The 22,996-nt window shown below is 41.2% G+C and overlaps 1 protein-coding gene across 1 annotated transcript in view; it reads right to left on the minus strand.

Moving 5' to 3' along the window:
- FSTL1 (follistatin like 1) overlaps positions 1–22,996 on the minus strand; it is a 118,439-nt gene that overhangs the window by 18,137 nt on the left and 77,306 nt on the right. Inside the window, exons 3-7 of the mRNA XM_007493752.3 lie at positions 16,087–16,191; positions 13,191–13,320; positions 12,247–12,279; positions 9,825–9,955; positions 1,195–1,313 (exon numbers count right to left, since the gene is read on the minus strand). Coding sequence (XP_007493814.1) covers positions 1,195–1,313; positions 9,825–9,955; positions 12,247–12,279; positions 13,191–13,320; positions 16,087–16,191 — 518 coding nt within the window. The remainder of the gene's footprint in view (positions 1–1,194; positions 1,314–9,824; positions 9,956–12,246; positions 12,280–13,190; positions 13,321–16,086; positions 16,192–22,996) is intronic.

Raw genomic sequence — 22,996 nt, forward strand, 5'->3', positions numbered from 1 at the left:
TCTGCACTGTTTAAGTCTTTTTTTTTTTTTAAATAAACCCTTACCTTCTGTCTTGGAGCCAATACTGTGTATTGGCTCCAAGGCAGAAGAGTGGTAAGGGCTAGGCAATGGGAGTCAAGTGACTTGCCCAGGGTCACACAGCTGGGAAGTGTCTGAGGCCAGATTTGAACCTAGGACCTCCGGTCTCTAGGGCTAGCTCTCAATCCACTGAGCTACCCAGCTGCCCCCTGCACTGTTTAGGTCTTATAATGGTCTCCAGTAAAAAATAATGAGGGTTTTTTTTGGGGGGGGGGCTTAAACTTATGATTTCAGTTGTGGAGGGAACCAGCTGAGAGCAGCTAGAGGACCCAATGGATACAACACTGGACTTGGCATCAGGAAGAATCATCTTCATGAATTCAAATCTTATCTCAGACACTTATTAGGCAAGTCTCTTAATTCTTTTTGCCTCAGCTTTCTTACCTGTAAAATGAGCTGGAGAAGGAAATGACATACCACTGCAGTATCTTTACCAACAAAACTTCAAATGGGATCATGAAGAGTCAGATAGGACTGAAATAACTCAACAACAAGTGAATTAGTTGTGAAAAAAACAACAACTCCTTTGACTAATGCAGTTTAGAAGCTGTTCTGTAACTCAAAATGTGAAAGAGCTACCTGGAGATACTTTGGGGTTAACTGTCTTACCTAGGACCTCAATTTCATGATTATCAGAAGACAAGAATTGAATTTAGGCCTTCTTGATTCTATAGCCAATTCTAGAGGCAATGAGGTAGCCCAGGAGACTGAGTGCTGAATGTTAGTCTGGAAGAACAGAATTAAAATCCAATAATAGACTAGCTGTGTGACTCTGGGCCAACCTATATGCCTTAGTTTCCTCATCTATAAAATTGTCATTGTTGTTGAGTTGTTTAAGTCAAGTTGAATGCTCAATAGCAAGTCATAATGAGTCAAAGTCAAAATAATTATGACATCTACCTTACAGGGTTGTTTTAAGGAAAATGCTTTGTGAACTACAAATGTGAAGTGCTTTAAAAAAACCCTACAACAATAAGAAGCAACAGAACATCAAATGAAATTGCTACTGTAGTTTTATATCCCAGTAGAAGTAGTTCTTTTATACATAGGAAGGAATCTTTTTCCCTTTCTCCCACCCAACCATTCCTAATATAAGCCACCCCAAATCCTAGGCACCTGAGCAGCTTGTTGGTCTCTTGGTTGACATAGGTGGTGATATTGATGGCTGTTTCATTCTGTTCCACAAATTTCAGGAACTCATTGGAGTCCAAGCGGGAGTCTCCATCATCATAACTCTAAAAAAGGGGGTAAAAGACAAACATGGGCAAACGCTAGACAATGATGGTTTCATCTTTCCTTTTATTGTCTGACTAATCAGTCATCTTTTAAAATAATTTTTTAAATTTGTTATTTATTTCTAATATTCTTTTCTTTTGTAAATTCTGAGTTCTGAATTCTCTCCCTCCTTTCAAACTCCTCCAACTCTTGTACAACAATTATACGTGTGAAGTCATGCAAAACATATTTCCATACACATTTCAAAAAAGGCAAGAAAGGCAAAGTTAGAGAATGACACTTCAATTTGCACTCAGAGTGTATCAGTTCTCTCTAGAGGTGAACAACAGTTTTTCTTTAGCAGATCTTTGAAACTTTCTTGGATTGTTGTATTGATCAGTGTAGCTCAGTCTTTTTCAGTTCATTATCATTACAATATTGCTGTTTACTGTGCACAATGACCTCCTGGTTCTCACTTCCTTTTGCATCAGTTCATATAGTTCTTGCTATATCTTTTCTGAAACCACCCCACCGGTCATTTCTTATAGCACAATAGTAGTCCATCACAATCATTATGCCACAACTTATTCAGCCATTCCCCAACTGATAAACACTCTCTTGATTTCCAATCCTTTGCTCTAATGAAGCCAACTTTTTGGAGTCATTTGCTAGTTTTTACAAAAATTATACAATGCTAATTTATTGCATTAATAAAGTTCTCTGAACTACAAAAAAGCTGCTATACATCTTTTTATGTATTTAAATCCTGTTTCTTTTTCTTTGATATCTGGACTATGTGAGATCTAGTAGTGGTATGGCTGGATCAAAGGGTATGTCCAGTTTCATAGCCCTTTGGGCATAGTTCCAAATTATTCTCCAGAATGGTTGGACCAGTTCACCATTCCACCAGCAGTTCATTAATGTATCTATGTTCCTTCATCCCCTCCAGCATTTGTCATTTCTGATAGCACGAGGCATACCTCAGAGTTGCTTTAATTTGCATTTCTCTAATCAATTGTGATTTAGAACATTTTTATATGACTATAGACAGATAGCCTTGATTTTTTTTCTTCTGAAAACTGCCTGTTGATATCCTTTGACCACTTATCAGATGGAGAATGTTTCTTCTTTTTTTATAAATTTGACTCAGTTCTATACTTAGCATATAGTTAAGAAATGCATCCTTTATCATAGAAATTACTTCATTGTTTATGATATATTTTAGCATAATGTAGTCTCCTTGATTAGCTCTTTTAATTTGGCCTAAATATATTCATTTTTTCACCCCTACTAGACACTAAGAGGATGATAGCTATAACATCACAAATCTGGGAGGCATTCAGATACTCCTCTGACTTCCTCCATATCTTCACAGAAGATGGTATAGGATGCCCCTGAGGAGGATGCCTGCCCAGATAGTGCTGAAACACCTTTGAATACAAGATGGGTCAGAGTTGCTTTATAGAGTCATGGAAGGGCTAAAAGGGGCCTCAGAGATCATCTCATCTATTCCCCTTCACTCCTACTGTTCTGATGAAGGCACTGATGCCCTGGGAAGAGAGTCACATGGATAATAAGTGACCAAACCAGGAATGGAGAAGGTAGCAGTTGCCCTGGGGCAGCTATTGGAGAAACTACTAGAATGGATTTAGAATGGACTGCTCATAGATCACTGAAGCATCCTTAAATCCAAGAAAGGGTTGATTCAGTAGAAAGAGAGATGGGTTTCAATTCAGGAAGATTTAAATGTAAATTCTACTTTGGACACTTGCTCTGTGACCTTATGCAAGCCTCAGTTTATTCATTTGTAAAATGAGGAGCTGGATAGTCTTAGCTTAGTTCCCTTCTAGCACTGAATCTATGATGCTATGACCTCCATCTCCAGACATTGCCAGCTGATTCTCTGGACTCTTACTGGAATGCCTAAGATGGATGACTGCCTTTTTCCCTCCCTCTTTTCTTTCCCCCTTAATTCTTCCTGATAATTTTTATTTTTATGTCATCTTTACTTTAAAATACATCTCTTCCCTTCCCCTCCCCAGCTAACCTAAGTAATAACAAAAAGGAAAGAAGAAAAAAAAGTGTAGCAAAAACAAGAGATCAACCATGTCTGAGATTTCATTAATCCTCTTTTATAAAAATGTTCATCTTTTCTTTATCCCTGATCTTACTGGAAAAACCTTTAGGTTATCTCATATAGCAATGATTTATTAATCTTGTCTTTGCATGATTAATTCCTGGGGTGAGTCACTTAACTTGAGCCTCATTTCTCTTATTTTTCCAAAGGAGATAATAATACTGGTAACATCTCATAGGGATGTTCCGAGAATTAAACTGGGTAATAATTACAGCTTACTTGTATGGATGAAAGTACTTTGTAAATTATAATGGAGGTGTTTCCTGATGTACAGGATTATTATTTTTAGGGCATCATAATGTGGAATGAATACTGGACTTAGGACCCAAATATCTGTTTTGGAATTCTGGCTCTACCACTTATTAGCTATGTGCTTGTGGGAAAGCTACTTAAGCTTTCTGGGCCCCGAACAGCTTATATTTACTAATAACACTGATACTGCCTATCTCACAGGGCTAAGTGACTAAGATCTGGAAGGATAAGAAATAGCATAGAAAGAGTTTTGAACTTGGAGTCATAAAATTTGAATCTGAATCCTGGCATGGCTAGTTACTATCACTGTGATCTTGAGCAGGTCATTTCATTTCTCAGAGCCTCAGTTTCCTCACTTTTAAATAAAAATATTGGACCAGACCATCATCTCTTAGCTACATTCAAAATCATCATTTTTGATCTTATGGATATGATTGTTATAGTGTAGTCCTCTTTTGAGCTATAAACGGGTGAGGGTGAGGACTATAACACTAGATAATCCCTAATAATATAGTATTGGATCACTAAGGGTACTCATTTCTAGTTAAGCGTAAGCTGAAGAGTTGCATTATGGTCAAATCCTTTGGTCCTTATGTGCACAGTGGATAGAGCACTGGGCTTGGAATCAGGAAGACTCATCTTCATGAGTTCAAGTCTAGTTTCATTTACTTCCTAGCTGTGTGACCCCGGGCAGGTCATTTAACTCTGTTTTGCCTCAGTTTCCTCATTTGTAAAATGAAATGGAGGAGGAAAGAGCAAACCACTCCAGTATCTTTGCCAAGAAGATCTCAAATGGGGTCACACAGGGTCAGACTTGACTGAACAACAACAAATCCCCTACATTGGTCATTTGTCCCAATAAGTGTAAGGTCAATAGAAGATAAGGTCTTTGAAGGAAAGAACTGCTTCATTTTTTCTGTCTTTGTATCTCCAGCACCTAGCATGATATCTGGCCCATAATAGGCTCTTACAGGATTGGTGATTGATGGAGCCTTGGCCAATTCCTAAATTCCCTGAGCCCAGTTTGGCCTACCTGAGTTCTAATCTGCTTTCTCGATATAATTGGGGAAAGGTAGAGGGCAGGCTTAAAGTCAGGAAGACTCATCTCCCTAAGTTCAAATCTGGCCTCAAACACTTTCTAGCTATGTGACTCTGGGTAAGTCATGACCCGATTTGCCTCAGTTTCCTCATCTGTAAAATGAGCTGGAGAAGAAAATGGCAAATCACTGCAGCATTTTTAAAAAAATTCTAAATGGATTCATGAAGAGTTAGACATGAAAAGAAATATTGAACAACAATAAGGAAGGTTGTATAGAGGTATTGATACAGAGCATAGAAAAGTAGCTTAGAAGGTCTGGAGGGCCTGATTCTCCTTTCAGAACCTCTCAACTTATACTTGGCACCACTTAATGCACAGAGCCTTCCTTTACATCTCAGTCCAGGCACAAGGACACTTCTCTGCATGCTTGTATTTTCTCAACTGTAAAATAGATTTTCCAACTAATCTCATAGAGTTATAGTGAGAAAAGATGTTTGTCAAGAGATCCATTTTGGACACTCTTGTTGAACCTCTTGAGAATGTTCAGAAGGGAATGGCAGGGTTCAACAGGATAAGGACCACTCCAAGGCGCCAGCTGGACCCAGAGGGTAATGTGACACTAGAAAACAGATAAGAAAATGTCCAGGTACATACCATTCAGGTTGTCTGCTGTCATAACTAACTAGCCACAGTATCTAAAGATCTTTGACCTTGTGTACTGGCTTCTTAGTTCTATACGGAGTTAGCTTGAACAACGGAAGCTAAACCCCCAGTAACTGAAGATAAAAATGCAGTCACTGTCAGTCAAGTCCTTCCTGTAAACATGCCTGCGAGATGTGATTTCACTGATGACCCCCTTGTGAGTGGAGGAACTGAAAGGCAAGCTAGGAGATGAGACATCCTTGTTTCAGGTTTAGATTTTGTCACATCGAGCCGCCCCCAGAACTTGGTACCGACGGACGACTGCTTGAGAGCAGTGGATAAGAGGTGCCCAAACATGAGCCAACATTGCTCTCGGTGCTAATGATTTCTTAATTAGGTCAGCTGAGAAAGGGAAGTCCTTCAACCAAATCTAGGGAAAGTTGTGAAAGCAGTTGGCTCATGGGTCAAGAACAGAACTTCTGTGATGGAAGTGAAGACCTTCTAGCAAAGATTTTTCTCAAGGGAATGTGCACATTTTTAGATGAGAGCTTGTTTCAGTGTGCATTTGTAGAAGAAGGGTAGATGGAGGTGTGTGGATGTGGAAGTGTGATACAAGTACCCAATAATTGAATGTAATTGCAGGTGTCTAATATACCTGAGGCACCATGGCACCACAGACCCATTATTAACACTACAAAGCCCCAAACCCCTCCTTGTGCAGAGCTCTGGGTCTCGGAGCTCCCTGGTGCTGTAATTACTACGACAATGCCTGTGATCCTAACAAACTCATGCCAAGGGCAATCTATCTTGTTATCAAGAGCGCCTTGCCCAATTCCCTTGCCCCTCCCACCTTTTATTTCTGGCTGGTTCTTCGATGTGCTTCACCCATCCCTTCTGGGATACTTCAACCTGAAGGACTGTCTATGTACCAAGAAATGGAGTCAGTGTGGACATGTTTTTCCAGGGACTGAGTTGTGAAAGGACTGGCCTGAGCTTCATGGCTCAATGTGGTTGATAGAAATTTGAATCTTTAAGACAGTTAAAACATTTTTTTTGGTCAAACATTGCCTTCTCTAGTGTGGGGATAGGAGGGAGGGAGACACCTGGGAATTTTAATGTAACCAACCAACAAATAAATTTTTTAAAATGAATTAAAAGAGGGTTAAAAGTAAAGTTGATCCTTGATTCCTTGACCAAAATGACGTGAAATCTTTGTTTCAAAACATTTTTCAATTTGGTTCCTTCTAGAGGGTTTCTAGAGATGCCACTCATGACAAGAGTTTGATAGTCCTATAAAAGCCTTTACCTAGCTCTATGGGCAGGAAAATCAATACTTGGATACTCCAGTGAGAGGGATTGGAGAAGGGAACAAGCATTTAAAAATGTATTTTAATTAACAAATTAAAAAAAACAAACTTACCTTCCATCTTAGAATCAATACCGAGTATCAGTTCTAAGGCAGAAGAATGATAAAAGCTAGGCAATGGGGGTTAAGTGACTTGTCCAGGGTCTCACAACTAGAAAGTGTCTGAGACCCAACTTGAACCCAGGACCTCCTGTGTTCTCAATCCATTGAGCTATCTAGCTGCTCCAGGAACAAGCATTTATTAAGGAAGATTATGAAAGACTTCTGATCCAAGGTGGGCTTTGTCTTACCTCCAAGGTATCTTTGTCACTGGCATATTATGGCTTGTTTCCATCCCTCTGAGGACCTGCCTGACTTTGACCCCTGTTCTGTCTTGACCTGTATAATGCCCGACTGGCCACATTTTGAACTCAGGCTTCACTGTCTGGATCTAGAATTATCCCTTTAATTAGGAAGCAAAGAAATACTTTGACAAGAGGCCATGTAGACACAAACCAAGCTATGGGTAGGAATTTGTTCAGCCAGATACAGTGGCCCAGAGGTACCCTAAGTTTGGAGGGAGGAGGAAAAGGGTCAGACAGGGTGCTCTCCTTCAGTAGGGGTCAAGAACCTCAAGCCTGAGAGTTTTATTCTTGCTAATTAGGCACTTAGCAAATATTGTCACTTTAGCCCCAGTTTCCCTGGCTTAGGACACCCGGTCAGCCAAATGGCCAGGTGTCAGGGACTTTGCAGGAGTTGAGAAAGGACCAGGCAACTGAAAACAGGAGCTTTCAGTGATGTCAAAAACATGGCTCAATCCCAGAAACAATCTTGCAGTCCTGCTCTTCATGGTTCCAGTGGACCAGGAGCTAATCCCATCCTGGGTGGTTCTGGTCCACAGGGTAAAAATGGAAAACCTGAGGTAGAGGCTGAGTGGGGAATGCAGGGGTTGGGGCAAAGGGCCAGAAGCAGATCAGATAAGCAGATGCAGGTGGGTAATGAATTATTTAAGGCTCCTACACCTTTTCTTTCTCCTCTTTCTATTTAGCATGTTTCCAGGGAGCACCTTGGAGGCTGCAGCTATAGCACCAGCTCTTAAGTAACACTCCTTGCGGCAATCTCTGAGGGATGCCTAATTGTCATTCACTGTAGGTGTGTGCAGCTAAGGGAGGCTTAATTGTCATTCACAGCTGTGTATATCAGGGATGGTTTATCTCTGGGCCTGTGTATTTATGTAGAGGCAGACCTCGGAGTGTACTGTAATGTCAATTCAAACATGCAGTAGTCCATGTGTGTTTGCATCTCTTCATATTTATAGGAAACAGTCTCTGTGATGATGTACTTTTAGGTTGTCTGCATCTGGGTGGGTTTCAATTTATTGGCTGTATATCTCTCGCCCCATCCCTTCCACATTGGTAGCACCTTTCCTCTGAGATCACTTGCCATTTCTACTGGAGATAGCTTTTATGTACATTTTTTAAAGTTAGGATCTCCCTGTCTCACCTAGGCTAGAAAGTCAGAGGCTGCTCACAAGCCCAGGCCCACTCTGAACAGCTTGCAAGTTTTCGTTTCTTTATTACCAATTACATGTTATAAACAATTTTCCACACAGATTTTCCTAAGTGATATGCTTGAACGTATCTCCCTCCCTCTTTCCCCTTTTCCCACCCAGTGCTGACAGGCAATTCAATGTGAGTTATACATGTATTATCATGCAAAACATATTCCATTCTGCATTGTTCATTTGTGTGAGTGAGTAATCTTCTAAAACCAGAACCCCCAAACATAAACCCCAAAAAGCAACTGAAAAATCATATGCTCTGATCAGCATTCCATTCTTTGTCATAAGTCCCTCAGAATTCCCCTGGATCACCGCGTTGCTGAAAGTAGCCCAGCCTATCACGGTTGATCATTCCACAGTATGGCTGTTACTGTGTACAGTGTTCTCTTGGTTCTGCTCATTTCACTCTGCATCAATTCATGGAGGTCTTTCCCAGCATGAGAAGTTTTAAACTCTAGTTCTCACCTAGGTTGGCTGGTTCTCCCCTTTTTAGGCAGCCCCAGAACCCTCACAGCCAGGAGCTTACCATATGGTGCCAGACATGGAATTAGCATAGCTCATTGTAACTCAGAGCTCCCAAGCTCAAGCAATCTACAAACCTCAGCCTTCCCAGCAGCTGGTTCTATGGCTCTGTACCATCATGCCCATCCTACAGGCCATTTTAAAAAAACCCTTTCCTTCTGTCTTAGAATTGATAACTAAGTATTGGTTCCAAGGGAGAAGAGCAGAAGAAAGGGAAGAGCTAGGCAATGGGTATTAAGTAACTTGCTCAGGGTCACACACTGAGGAAGTGTCTGAGGCTAGATTTGAACCTAGGACCTCCCATCTCTGAGTATGGCTCTCAATCCACTGAGCCACCTAGCTACTCCACTATGGACAATTATTTTATATGTTGTCTCTTAAATTAGAATGTAGACTAATTTTGTTTTTCTTTGTATCTCTAGTGCTGACACATAATTACTTAAAAAAAACCTTTACCTATCTTATCTTTATCTTAAAATCAATACTAAATATCAATTCCTAGGCAAAGAAGAGCAAAGTTTAGGGGGGTTGAGTATCTTGCTTAGGGTCACACAGGTAGGAAGTGTCTGAAGCCACATTTGAACCCAGGACCTCCTATCTCTGGACCTGGCATTCAATCCACTGAGTCACCCAGCTGCCCCCAAAATTTATGTCTTGCTGACTCCAGGTCAGGCACTCTATCCAATGCATCATTTAATATGTATAAAGTACTTAGGGAAAGTGTCTGGCAAACAGGACCCAGAAAATGCCTATTCTTTTCTCTTTCCTTCCCATCAAAGTTGATTGGCTTGCTTCTTTTCCCTTATGCTCTGGGAAGATCTTAAAAGGACCCATTGGATTCATTGGAGAAGGAAATGGCAAACCAATCCAGTATCCATCCCAAGAAAATTCCATGGATAGCTATGGTCTGTGAAGTCACGAAGAGTCAGCTACAACAACATCTGGGGAGATACACTGGAGCTGGACCTAGCTGCTGCTATTAGATTCTCATTCGTAAGGGGGGAAGGCATCTTTGAACCCATGTATGTCTTACCTTAAAATATCTATCTAAGATTTCACTGTAGTTGCTTCCCTTAGAGAACCAGCCATCTGGTATGATCTCGGCCTCCAGCCACTGGATAATGCGCCTCCGGAGCTCATCGCGGTCTGACTGGTAGCAGACCACTGTGGGAGAGAGATGAGAAAAATCAAAGAAAGAAAGAAAGACATGGATAGCAGGGAATATAGGGAAGAGAAATACAGGAGAGAAAAAATATTTAAAAGGACTTTAAATTAATCTTAATGTCCTGATTGTAAGATAAAGGGGAAAAAACCTGCTTGAGAGGCCCATGCTTACTTCTTGTGTTATAGGTAGAGATGTGCAGGGTGAAGGGCAGCTAGGGGGTGCAGTGGATAGAGCACCAGGCCTGGGGTCAAGAAGAATTATCTTGCTAAGTTCAAATCTGGCCTGAGACATTTCCCAGCTCTGTGACCCTGGATAAGTCAGTTGTTTGCCTTAGTTTCCTCATCTGCAAAATGAGCAGGAAAAGGAAATGGCAAACCACTTCAGTATTTAATGTGGCTATTCTATCTCATCATATAGAGTAATCATATTATACAAGTTTCTCATCCCTATCAACTTATATGCCATTTGGGATAGTATTAATATTTCCAAGAAAGGAATGAATTTAGCTCTAACTGGCTTAAGCTGATTGTTAAATTTTCAGTGTGAGCATTTACACCACAGAAATTGGCACCTGCCACAGATCAAGGCTTGATTTATTGTTTTGTTGATTGCTTAGATTTAAGGAGGTAAGAAAAATGCAGATTACATTTTTAAATGTATGTGCATATTTACATTTTTTTATTTAAATTTTGTTTAAACCCTTACCTTGCACCTTAGAATCAATACTGTGTATTAGTTCCAAGGCAAAAGAGAGGTAAGGGCTAGGCAATGGGGGTTAAGTGACTTGTCTAGGGTCACACTGCTAGGAAGTGTCTGAGGGTCAGATTTGAATCCATGACCTTTCATCTCTAGGCCTGGCTCTCAATCCACTGAGCCACCCAGCTGCCCTCTGCATATATATATTAAATAGAGAGCCCAGTTGTTAAACACTCAATAGTTCTCTCCTGTGTTGCTTTATAAACATTGTTTAAACTCAGCAGGAGTACAGTAGAAAAATTAGGGAATGAAGTCATCACCCAGGGGTACTAGGTTAATAACAACAAAAATAATATAATAACAATTGTAATAATAACTGGCGTTTTATAGCACTTTTAACATTTGCAAAGTGTTTTACATCTATGATTTCATTCGAGCCCTGAATGCATCAATGTTTTTAATCATTGAATTAGACAGCGATTACAGACATGACATTCAGGTTGAGGAAGTAGTGGATGGGGAAACAGAGAGTAGGAAAGACACAGGATAAGGAAAGGCCTGAAACATCCCAAAATGTGGCAAGTCAGGAAAAAAAAAGTGAATTTAATGGAATTTCCAGGCATTACATACTAACTGTGTGACCTCAGAATTAACTAATTAAACCTTGCTCAGCCTCAATTTTCTCATCTGTAAAAGAGAGACAAGCATTATTTGTTCTAATCGCCTCCCAGGTTTATTGAAAGGAAAGCATTTTAGAGCACCTCTATACACGTAAGTTGGCAGCTATTGGTGCAGGGGGTAGAGCACCAGGTCTGGAGTCAGGAAGATTGGAGTTCAAACCCAGCTTACCCAGGGACTCTGGGCAAGTCACTTAATTTGCCTCAGTGCTTCATTTGTTAAATGGAAACACACTGGAAAAGGAAATGGTAAACCACTCCAGGATCCAAGAAAACTTCATGGACAAAGTCCATGGGGCCATGGAGAGTCAGACATGCCTGAACAACAGCAATAACATGTTGTTTGTGAGTCATTTCAAACTCTTTGGGACCCATTTTGGAATATTCTTGGCAAAGATACCAGGGGGCTTATCATTTTCTTCTTCGGTTCATTTTAGAGAGGAGAACCAGAGGCAAACTGAGTTAAGTGGCTTGCTTAGGGTCACACGGCTTTTAAGTGTTTGAGGCCAAATTTGAACTCATGAAGATGAATCTTCCTCCTCCTGGCCCTGTGCCCCCAACTGCCCCCAAAGACATCCACGTGAGTAATTCTCTTTCATACGGTAAGTGTATGATTGAAATGTGTTGGAAATAGGATTCTTTGGGGCCTTGGCCACAGCAAGACTCGATGGGCAAGTGAAGGAGATATGGGAAACTCATAATATCTCCTCTAAAAAGACATGAGAAACATATCACAACTCCGCTAAAATTTAAGTCCTGCCCAAATCGCTATAACCTGCTTGTTTAGTCTCCCGTGTAAAATGCAGGCTTGGAGCTCTTGGGACCAACACCAATTCTGTGGCACACACACCAAGGACTCTGTGGATAATGACTCGCGTCTGAGGTGAAGGATGCGGACAGGCAGAAAAAGCACTCACCTGGGCTTGCAGATGGACTTGCTGGCTTCTTCTCTGCCAAAGGAAATGGGAAATGGTGTGACTTGTCAAAGTGGGAAATCAAATCATTTCATTACCATGGTGAGGCCCTTGCTAGGAGGCAGCAGAGATGGAGACAGCATTATCGTTAATTTGCACCACAAGTCAGCCCTCCTCTCCTTGACTTTTAGCAGGAAAGAAGCTAACTCGATGCACAGAATTTTACCTGAGTGCCTAGTTCCTGACTAGGGCTGGACCGAGCATCCCAGGTCCAGGACATCTCTTCTATGCTAGTAGCATGCTGGGAGGACAGGATGGGGTTCAAAGATCTTTTCACCGAAATGAGAGGTGGTTAAGATATAAAACCAAGGCACATATTACCATCTGGCAGTAAGACGACAGTGCTCCCAAATGACTTCATTTTTCACTGGAGAAGCATGGACAGAGATCATTTGGTAAGACACAGAATTCAGTTAGGGCTCCCCAAATGGGGTACACAGGAGTGAGTTTCCTTGTTGTAGGAAGGACTCTACAGTACTCCTTGATACAGGAAGACGGGCTTCCATGCCTGCCTCAGCCGCTTATCAGACAAGTCATTTAACATCTTTGTGCCTTCGTCTTTTCACCTGTACAATGAGAGGGATGGACTTGCTGACCTGGGAGGTCCCTCCAAACTCTAAATATATGGTTCTATGAGTCCATTCTATTGCCTAGCTGAAATGAGGTCAGAAGAACTTGACTGGCTGGAAGCAATGGTCAGAGGGTTGGATGTCAGCATCATCTCTAGGAAGAGTCAATTATTTAGTAGGATTTGGGAGGAAGTGGGGGAGAACTGGAAAGAAACAGTGGGGCCATTCTTTTTCACATTCACAGTCTGTTCACATGGTCTACACCACCCCTACTCCAGCCCAAGGTCACCGAGCCGCTGTAACTTGAATACACTTTACCTTTGCAGTGCCCATCGTGGTCCACCTGAATTTTAGATCCGGTGAGGCAGGCATCGCGGTGCAGCTCACAGTGGTTGAGGTAAGTCTTCCCGTTACTGCCACACACAGGCCTCTTGTGAGGTTTGCATTGCTGGAACAGACCAAGGATGGAATGTTGCTCTAGCAGTTGACAGGGACCTCAACCAGCTCATCAGCGAGTTTTCCCCTTGCATGGATAAGGCTTCTCCTTGCACTAGTGTGGTATGGTAAACTGGGTGCTGTATTTAAGAAAGCTAGGAAGACCCGGGATTGATGTGCCTCTGTCACGTACTAGGTATGTGCTCCTGGGCAAATCACTTAACTTTCTGGAGCCTCAATTTCCCTCTCTGTAATATGGGGATAATAACATCTATAGTACCTATGGTATTTCAGAGTTTTAAGAGACTTCAGAGCCCAAATAGTCTAACCCATTCCTGGACAAGAATCCTTGTCAAAACAGAATTGACTGACACATGTAAAACCCAGTGGAATTGCTCATTGGCTACAGGAGGTGGGTGGGAGGAGGGGAGGGAAAGAACATGAATTGTAGAACCACGGAAAAGTATTCTAAATTAATTAAATAAACAAACTAAAAAAAAAAAAAACCAAACAAACCATAATTGACTCATTTTCCTGAGTTCAAATCTAGCCTCAGACAATAGCTATGTGACCCTGAGCAAGTCACTTAATCTTGTTTGCTTTCATTTCCTCATCTGTAAAATGAGTTAGAGAAGGAAATGGTATCTTTGCCAGGAAAAATCCCAAAAGGGGACATGAAAAGGGGGACAACACTGAAATGACTAACAAACACATCCAGCTTTAATATAAAGAAAAGCTTCAAAGACAGACTGGCAATGAATGGTACAGTGGAAAGAGAACTAGCTCTGGAAAGAGGACCTGCCTCTGACATTTATGAATTGTATGGCTTTGAGTAAGTCACTTCCCCTCTCTCTCAGGGACTCAGTTTTCTCATCTATAAAATGGGGATAATAACAGCCCTCATCTCTTAGGATTTTGTGTAGATTACACACACTATTAACCTCTCTGGCTTCCTTTAAGTCCCAACTAAAATCCCAACTTTTACTGGAAGTTTTTCCCAACCCTCTTAATTCTAGTTCTTTCCCTCTGTAACACAGTGCTTGGCACATGGTAGACACTTAATAAATGTTTGATTGCTCAAACGAGATAAGATTTGTGAAGCACTCTGCAAAACTGAAAGTGTTACATAGATGCTAGTTATGGTTCCTATTACTAAGTCACAGAAGGACTGCCAACCACAGGGGCAGAGGGAGTACCCACACAGATGCAGTTATGGAGCCTTTAAGCATCAAAATGGCAGCTACCTGGTTAAAGGGTATGAACAGCTTGGCATACTCTCTGTATCCTGACAGCTCGCTATCTAGGAGGACTGCATGGATGGGATGGATGTCTATTGCCACCAGCAAAGCTTAAGTGGGCTGTTTTCCCCACATGGTCCTTTCCGAATGGGTCTCTATAATTCCAGTCTGCTTTTGCTGGTTTCGTAGGTGTCCAATGGCGCCTTGGAGCTGTTTTATTTGAGTGTTGTCAAATTTGCTGAGTTCTATGAGACACAGACCCTTGCTACCTTTCTTTTACAAACTCTGCTTTGCTGCCTTTGCCAGTCTCTGCTCTAGGTGAAGCCCATCACCCCTTTTGTAATGTGTAAACTGACCAATTAGTGAGTGGGCTTTGGGTACTGAGCATCTATAAAATATGCATATATATTACGCCCACATATAAGTGTACATATCTATAAAATCTGTATTACACACACAGAGATTTCTGTTTAAAATTCCATGGTGATTTAAATTGGGACTGATCAGGAAAACGTTTAACCCGAAGCAAAGGCACAGGACGATAGAGCAGGCATAGACCATAAAGGCCATCTATCCCAAATTTCTCACTTTACAGATGAGAAACTGAGGCCAAAGGGTTTAAATGACTTGCCCTTCTGGTGGTAACAAGTGGCAGAGCTGGGAGCCAAATCCAGGTTTTCTCATTCCAGATCAAGCACCCATACCAAATGTCCCAATGGGTTTGAGCACTGATGCCATACCCTTAATTCAATCGTTCTGGGCAAAAGCTCAGGAGGCAGCTTTCCTGTGTTTATTTACCTAAGAAGCAGGGATTTATCAGCAAGTCTCTTACAGGGAAGCAAATAAGATATTTCTCTAGTTTTTTCCAGTTCCCAAAGTATAAATCTTCCAAAACTGCATTTGTAACTATAATAGGCATAACTTAGGATTTTTCCTCCTCAATGCCAAAAAAGCTGAGAAGCAATGATATGGCTGGATGAGGGAACCCTTTGTGGCAAAAGAGAAAGATCCTGGATTTGGTCTCTAAAGCAACTAAGTTTGAAACTTAACTCTTCTACTGACTACCTCTGTGACCTTAAAGAAGTCACTGAAGCTCCCTGGGTCTCAATGACTTCAAATAGAGGCAGCTAGGTAGAGCAATGGGTAGAGCAATGGTCAAAGACCTTAGTTCATATCTAGCCTCAGACCTTGGGCAAGTTATTTTACCTCTGCCCCAGTTTCCTCAACTGTAAAATGGGCACAACAATAGCACTTATCTCAGAGGTTGTTGTGAGGATCAAAAGAGATAATGATGGTAAAGTGCTTAGCATAGGACCTGGCACATAGTAGGTGCTCTGTAAATGCTTATCCCCTTCCCTCCCTAGTCCCATTTGTAAAAATGAAGGCACTGGGCTGGAAAAATTCTAAAGTTCCTTTGGTTTTTAAGCCTATGATCCTGGGAAGGATTAAAATATGTATTCTGCATTATCCTAGTGAAAGCCAACCCTTGGCAAAGAGCCACATGCAATTTCTGAAGTTACCCTTTCTCCTGAATAACTTACCTCAATACAAAGACAGGTTGGCTCTCCCTTCTCGGTGACAGCACACTCCCGGCCTGCACCACAAAACACGTTGGCACAGATTTTGGATTTGCTCTTTGTTTCTTCCTGAAACAGAAAGAGAAAAAAAGAAAAGAAGCTAGGTAACTGAGAAAGAAAGATCCATATCTCAACATTCCATTAAGCTGTTTCAGGTTTCTTTGAACTAGGTTCAGCTATTGATTCAAGATTGTTCCAGTATTGGTTCCAAAGCAGAAGAGGGTAAGGGATAGGCTAATGGGGGTTAAGTGACTTACCCAGGGTCACACAGCTAGCAAGTATCTGAGGCCACATTTGAACCCAGGCCCTCCCATCTCTATCCACTGAGCCAAGTAACAGCTCCCAATGGTAACATTCTTAATCATCAGAGATCATCCTCCCATCAGCTTTCACGAATGAGAAAATCTCAGAAGATTAAACCTGGGAGGGCCCTTTACAAGCACCAAGTCCAAGTTCTTTACTCTGCCAAGAAGAAGATTGAGGGAAGTGAGGCAGGGAAAAGACAGCAAAAACAACTTCTTCAGGGTAATAAGTGGCTGAGCCAAGATTTGAACTCAAATATTTGAAAACCAAATCCAGTATTCCTGCTTCCTTCAGGAGTTAGAAAGCGGAGCACTCACTCCCTACCTAAGCTTTACCTTGGGACAATAGGCCAATAATAGAAACTCTTTTCTGAAAAGCCAGAATTTGAAAGACCTAGCATTGATGATTGACTGAACCCAGGACAAAGAAGGGGGTAGGAGTGGGATAACAGGAGAGGGCTGTTCCTCAAGGCGGTTCCAAACTGCACTGAGCACTCAATTAAAACTCTATGCTTAGAAATTAAATTCCATTCATCAGATGCTTATTCAGTGCCTATCATGAACCAGGCGCTGTGTAGTTATGGTTACTGTTATTACCCAATTTGGTAGCATCTGGTCAGCAGTCGCTGACTGCTGAATTCGTATCTTGGAATGCAAAATGCTCTCCAAAACCACGGAGAGCAGAAATGATCAGTCTGGGGATAAGCTCAGCCTCTGATATGAAAGTTCAATTTCTTCATCTTTGAAATGATGGAATTGGATTAAATGGCCTCCAAATTGTTTTCAAAACTAATATTCTATCATTCTAAGTTCTAGACTTAGAAAAATTCTGTGGTCCAGAACATCCAAATCAATAAATATTTAAGCACCTACTATGTGATAGATGCGAAGCAGCATAGAGTGGTGAACGGAAATCAGAAAGACCTGTGTTCAAGTACTACCTCTAAAACATATTAGAAATGGAACCGTTCTCTAACCCCTTACTCATAGAAGGGCAGCTAGGTGACAAAGTGGATAGGTCACTGGATCCAGAGTCAGAAAGACACATCTTCCTGAATTCTTATCACTCCTTAGTTGGATGGCCCTGGGCAAGTCACTTAACCCCGTTTGCCTCAGCTTCCTCAGCTGTAAAATGACCTGGAGAAGGAAATCTTTGCCAAGAAAACCCCAAATGGGGCCACGAAGAGGTTGATACCACTAAAATGAATGAACAAAAACAATGCCTACCTCCCAGGACTGTTGTGAGATCAAATGAGAAAATATTTGTACAGAATTCTGCAAACCTTAAAGCATCTTATAAACACCAAGGATGATGACGAGGAGGATGACACCTAGACCTTAATTCCGAGGGAGGCACTTCTTTTTCTATAGCAGGAAGCTGCTCCCTCACCTCTTTTCCGGAGGCAGGATTAGCAAAGTTAAGGAGATGTCTGCCACCCCTGCTGCCGCCAGCAAGGCTGCACTGTTTCAGCCTCTGTAGCAGCCTTCGGTGGGATGGGGGGGGGGGGGGATGAATGGAGAGTGGTTAATAGCATTGGCTGTGGGCTTAGGCGGGGCAGCAGATTCAAACCTGCACGAGTTCAAATTCAGCACAAAATTTGTTACTTTATTTCCCCCTCTCAAAGTCTGCAACAGCGAGATTGAAGATTTAATTACTTAATATCAAGGGAGAACTAACCTTCTCCCTGCCCAGGTCCCCACCCAATGCGGGCATTTGAAACCAGCCAGGCTGCCATCCATGCAGCTTAATCTGCTGCCATCTGCTGGCCATTTTCTGAATCCTGTGCTATTAAGTTCTTGGAAAAGCTTATTTCTTTGTCCTTGACACCCAAGATTACCATTGGTCTAGCAACAACCTCCAAGCTTGCATTTGATTGGTTCATTGATTTTTTTCGCTGAACCAATGTCTGCCAATTCCCCCCTCCCCCATTTTTTTTCTCTCGCTAAAGGAAAGGAGCCAATAAGGTTAAAGGGGAGGTAGAGGGAAGGGAAGGCTGGTCTCTTTTGCTTCCCAAGCACGGGGTGGGTGGAGAAGAGAAACGGGGGAAAAAATAAGAATTAGCAGCATTCCCAGCAGGGTCTCTCTCCCCTGGGAACAGAACCAAGACCATAAGGCTTAAGCAGAACTGAGGGAAACGATTTCACAGCCTGAAGTAAAAATCAATGAACAGAAAATGTCTGCGCACACACACACACACACACACACACACACACACACACACACACACGCACACACACACACACACACGCACGCGCACACACACACGCACGCACGCACACAAAAGCTCATCAAATACCAAGGTCGGACATTACATCCCAAAAACCTAAGCACATCTGTACGCTGTTAAGCGGTTTGTCGACATTTGCAACATACGTATAGCCACAAATGTGTAGAGAACATCACTGTTAACATTTTAAAGCACGCTCCAGTTACAGAATGTTCTGTATATGTCTGGTCTCACAACAATCCCAGCCATCGGTGAGACAGCAAGTATGACCTCACAGAATCATGGGGGTTCAGACGGCAGACTTTTGAAAGGCGCCGTGGAATCACAGTTAGTCATGGATTTTAGAACTCAGGTTCCGATTCGGACTCTCAGGGTCCTTGAGTCTTTGTTTCCTCATCTTTAAAATGGGGATACATAATAGCACTTGGCTCAGAGGAGTGTTGGGGGGAGCAAGGGAAATAATGTAAATGTAAAAAGAGCTTTATAAAGCTCAAAACCTATATAAATGGGAGCTATTATCATCTAGGCTAAGGATCTGATATTAGAGTTGGAAGGCACCTTAGAAGGTCATTTAATCCCTCATTTCACCGATATATAAATATTATATATATATATATATATATATATATACATACATACATAAATAGGTAGAGGAGCCAAGTCTTCTGATTTCAAATCTATTGCTCTTTACAGTTATACTATGCTGTCTCACCAATCTTTTTATTTTATACATGAGGAGACATGAAACCCAAAGGGGGGGGGGAAGTGACTTGTCCAGGGTCACCCAGCTAGTAAGCATCTGTGGGCAGATTTGAACTCAGGAAGATGAGTTTTCCAGGCCCAACACTCTATCTACTACACCACCTACCTGCTCTCTGTATAGACTTACAGATGACTATATATCCTTATCTATAGCACTTGCTTAACAGGACTATTGTGAGAATCAAAAGAGATGTTTGTAAGTTTTGTAATCCCTCTGCAGCACTGTAGAAACATCAGTTATGATGATCTTCAATATCCCCCAAGATGACTCTTGGAGGCCTCTAGAACCTTGGCCAGCTTTGGAGAACTGAGGCTTCCAGGTTTTTAAACAAAGGCGTAGCTCTAGATTATATTGGGGCTGTGAATCTGGACAGGATGACCTTGAGGGAGCTCTAGCCCCAGTGAGATCTTATCCTTCCAAGCATCTATAGGTGTGTGCTCCTAGACCTAAGCACTCTGAACATAGATTGCTTCTTTGGATGAATCTAAATGGTATGCCAAGACCAAGAGGGTAGGATTTCTTGCTACCCTCTTCCCCGCCAAAGACCCTTAATTTTTTTTGTTCCTGGACCCCTTTGGTGAAGCTCTGGTGAAGCACACAGACCCTTTTTCAGAATAATGATTTTAGATGCATAAAACAAAATACATAGGATTATAAAAGAAACCAATTGTATTGGAATGTATTTGTGCATATGCATGCATATATATATCTTACATATATATAAGATATACACACACTATATGAAAACAAGTTCACAGACCCCAGATTAAGAGTACTCAAACAGATCTACTCTCAGACACTTCCCAGCTGTGTGACCCTGGGCAAGTCACTTCACCCCCATTGCCCAGTCTTTACCACTCTTCTGCCTTGGAGCCAATACACAGTATTGATTATAAGAATGATATCTACAAAGGCATAAACACATGGCATTCATATTTAAAGTAGTCAGATTATTAGGCAAGAGGATGAGAGGATTTGCTGAGATCAAAGATAGGAAGGTAAGAGGATGTAGAATTAAAAAATCATAGTGTCCTTGAATTTTAGAGATCATTTAGTTCAATCTTAGCTAGAGAAAAAACAACAATCTGTTTACACTAGCCTCAGCTTTTATGTAAATAGATGAGCAGGTAGGTGATATGCCTGACAGTAGGTGGCAATCTCTCTCCTTCTCTAAACACTCCCAGAAGCCTGCAATGCAGAAGTCATTGCTTCTCTTCATAGAGTAGATCCGATTAATTTGCACTTTCACTAAGCTGAGGTTTAAAAAGTGGGGAGCATCAAAAGGCATTACACAACACATACTTGGCAGTGGTTATCAGGTTTGGGTGCTTGCTAATCTGGAAAAAGAACAGCTCAATTTCATCAACAAAACCCAATTAATGCCTCTCTCTCTTTTCCCCTTGGCATCCTCTGACACTCAAATCCACAATGATAATGATCTGTCAAATGAAGGGTGTGACTTAGAGCTTTCCAAGTGCTCCAGCTCTAAATTCTGGGATCATACACAGTACCCTCCAGAGGACATCCCTTGGTCATCTGAACCCCTTCCCTAATTCTTCCCTGTGTTTCCAATGAGTCCAAGTAATCACTCAGAGCTGCCTTTAAAGGGAAAGAGTACCTTAATGTTCTTTGTATCTAGTGGTTCCTTCCTTGATGACTACAAATATGCTTGTCTCCCCCAAATGGAAAAGAATCCTTAATAGAGTTCAGCATCACTCCAGTTATAATCTGTCTTATATATGAGACAGCTAGGTGCTGCAGTGGATAGAGTGATGAGCCTTGAGTCAATTCTGTGTTCAATTCTGACCTCAGATACTTACTAGCTATGTTACCCTGGTCAAGTCACTTAACTGTTTGCTTCAATTTCCTCAGCTATAAAATGGGGATAATGATACTCCCTACCTCTCAGGATTATTATCATGATGAAATTAGATAATATTTGTAAATTACTTAGCATAGGCACATAATAGGTATCATATAAATGTTAGCTGTTATTATTATATCTCTCTTTTTCATATCTAACCTTCTAGGAAAATCTGCTGGCATGCGTTATCTCCATGTCCTCTTTCATATCAAAATTTGCCCCACACAGTTCCTAGTATATAATAAATGCATGATGATGGATGGGTTGCAATCTGCACCATTAGAGGGAGAACACACACCACAGAAGGATCCACTGAGTTGTTGAAGTACGTCTCTCAGCCTCACACATAACAGGTATTCAATAAATACTTGTGCACTATGATCAATTCAATTTTTGCTGGTGAATTAAAGATACGGCAGAAGACAAAAGATTGATTTCTCAACAGCAATAGGAAATGTAAGATCTCCAAGTGGCATTCTAAAATGAGGCAATCTTTGATTTAAGCTTTTCCAAATCTGAAGAAAGTGTTCCGGGAAGAACTCTGAAATGAATTCCTGACCAAGAGAGTCTTTGATTTTTTTCTCCTCTTAAGGACATCTTTTTCCTTTGAGACAGTAGAATCCATTCCCAATTGTAAGGATATTGGTGGTCATTCACCTTCTCTTCCTAGCCTTCAAGAGCTATACTGCAATATAGCTGAGGGTCTTCATTTCCTCACCTATACGTGTGGAGACAAACCAGATGATGCTTTAGAATCATTTTAATTTTTATCATATCCCTCTTTGTAATGTGACCCAACGGAACATTATTTAGGTCAGAGATTCTTTTTTTTTTTTTTTACTTTTTTCTTTTTTTTAATTTGGAAACTTTTATTTAATTAATTAATTTAGAATATTTTCCCATGGTTACAAGATTCATGTTCTTTCCCTCCCCTTCCTCTACCACCCTCCCATAGCCAACAAGCAATTCCACTGGGTTTTACATGTGTCATTGATCAAGACCTATTTCCATATTATTGATATTTGCACTAGGGTGATTGTTTAGAGTCCACATCCCCAAACATATCCCCATCAACCCATGTGATCAGCATTTTTAAAGCATTGTATTTGGTTCTGTGGACAAAAATGAAGCCATCCCTGCCCTCAAAGAGCTTCCATTCTTCTGGGGGGAAATAACAGGCACACAGATAAGTAAAACAAACTATCTATAATTATGTATCCAGTGATCCAAAGAACTAAGTCAATGATGTTCACTTGAATGTCCTGGTTCTGTATTAAAATTTTTGTCTTTTTATTCCTATTATCTATTACCTTTAGTGTTGTTGTTGTTGTTTGGTGTGTGTATTTTAGATTAGATCTATTATTTCATTGATATAGGGAACTTCCAGGGAAGAAATCTCCCCAACCAGTATAGATTAGTACCCAAGGACTTTAATTTGTACAGAGATAAGGGAATTTTGCATTGGAGAAATCAAAAGCTCCTCCATTCCTCCAAATTATTTTATATTTACTTTGCACTTATTTTGTTTTTACTATTGTTCTGCTCTTAACAGAGGATTTCCTCTTAATGTACCCTTTGAAAATAAGGACCATTTCATTCTCTTATTTGAATTTCCAAGGAAATGAAACATGGTAGCCTAGGTGGAGGGTTGACCTTGGAGTCAAGAAATAAAACTCTCTTGCTCTGTCCAAGGTTAAAATTTTCCTGCTGCTTAGTA

This window comes from Monodelphis domestica, chromosome 4 (assembly GCF_027887165.1).
Source record: "Monodelphis domestica isolate mMonDom1 chromosome 4, mMonDom1.pri, whole genome shotgun sequence".
In the NCBI taxonomy this organism is placed as follows: Eukaryota; Metazoa; Chordata; class Mammalia; order Didelphimorphia; family Didelphidae; genus Monodelphis; species Monodelphis domestica.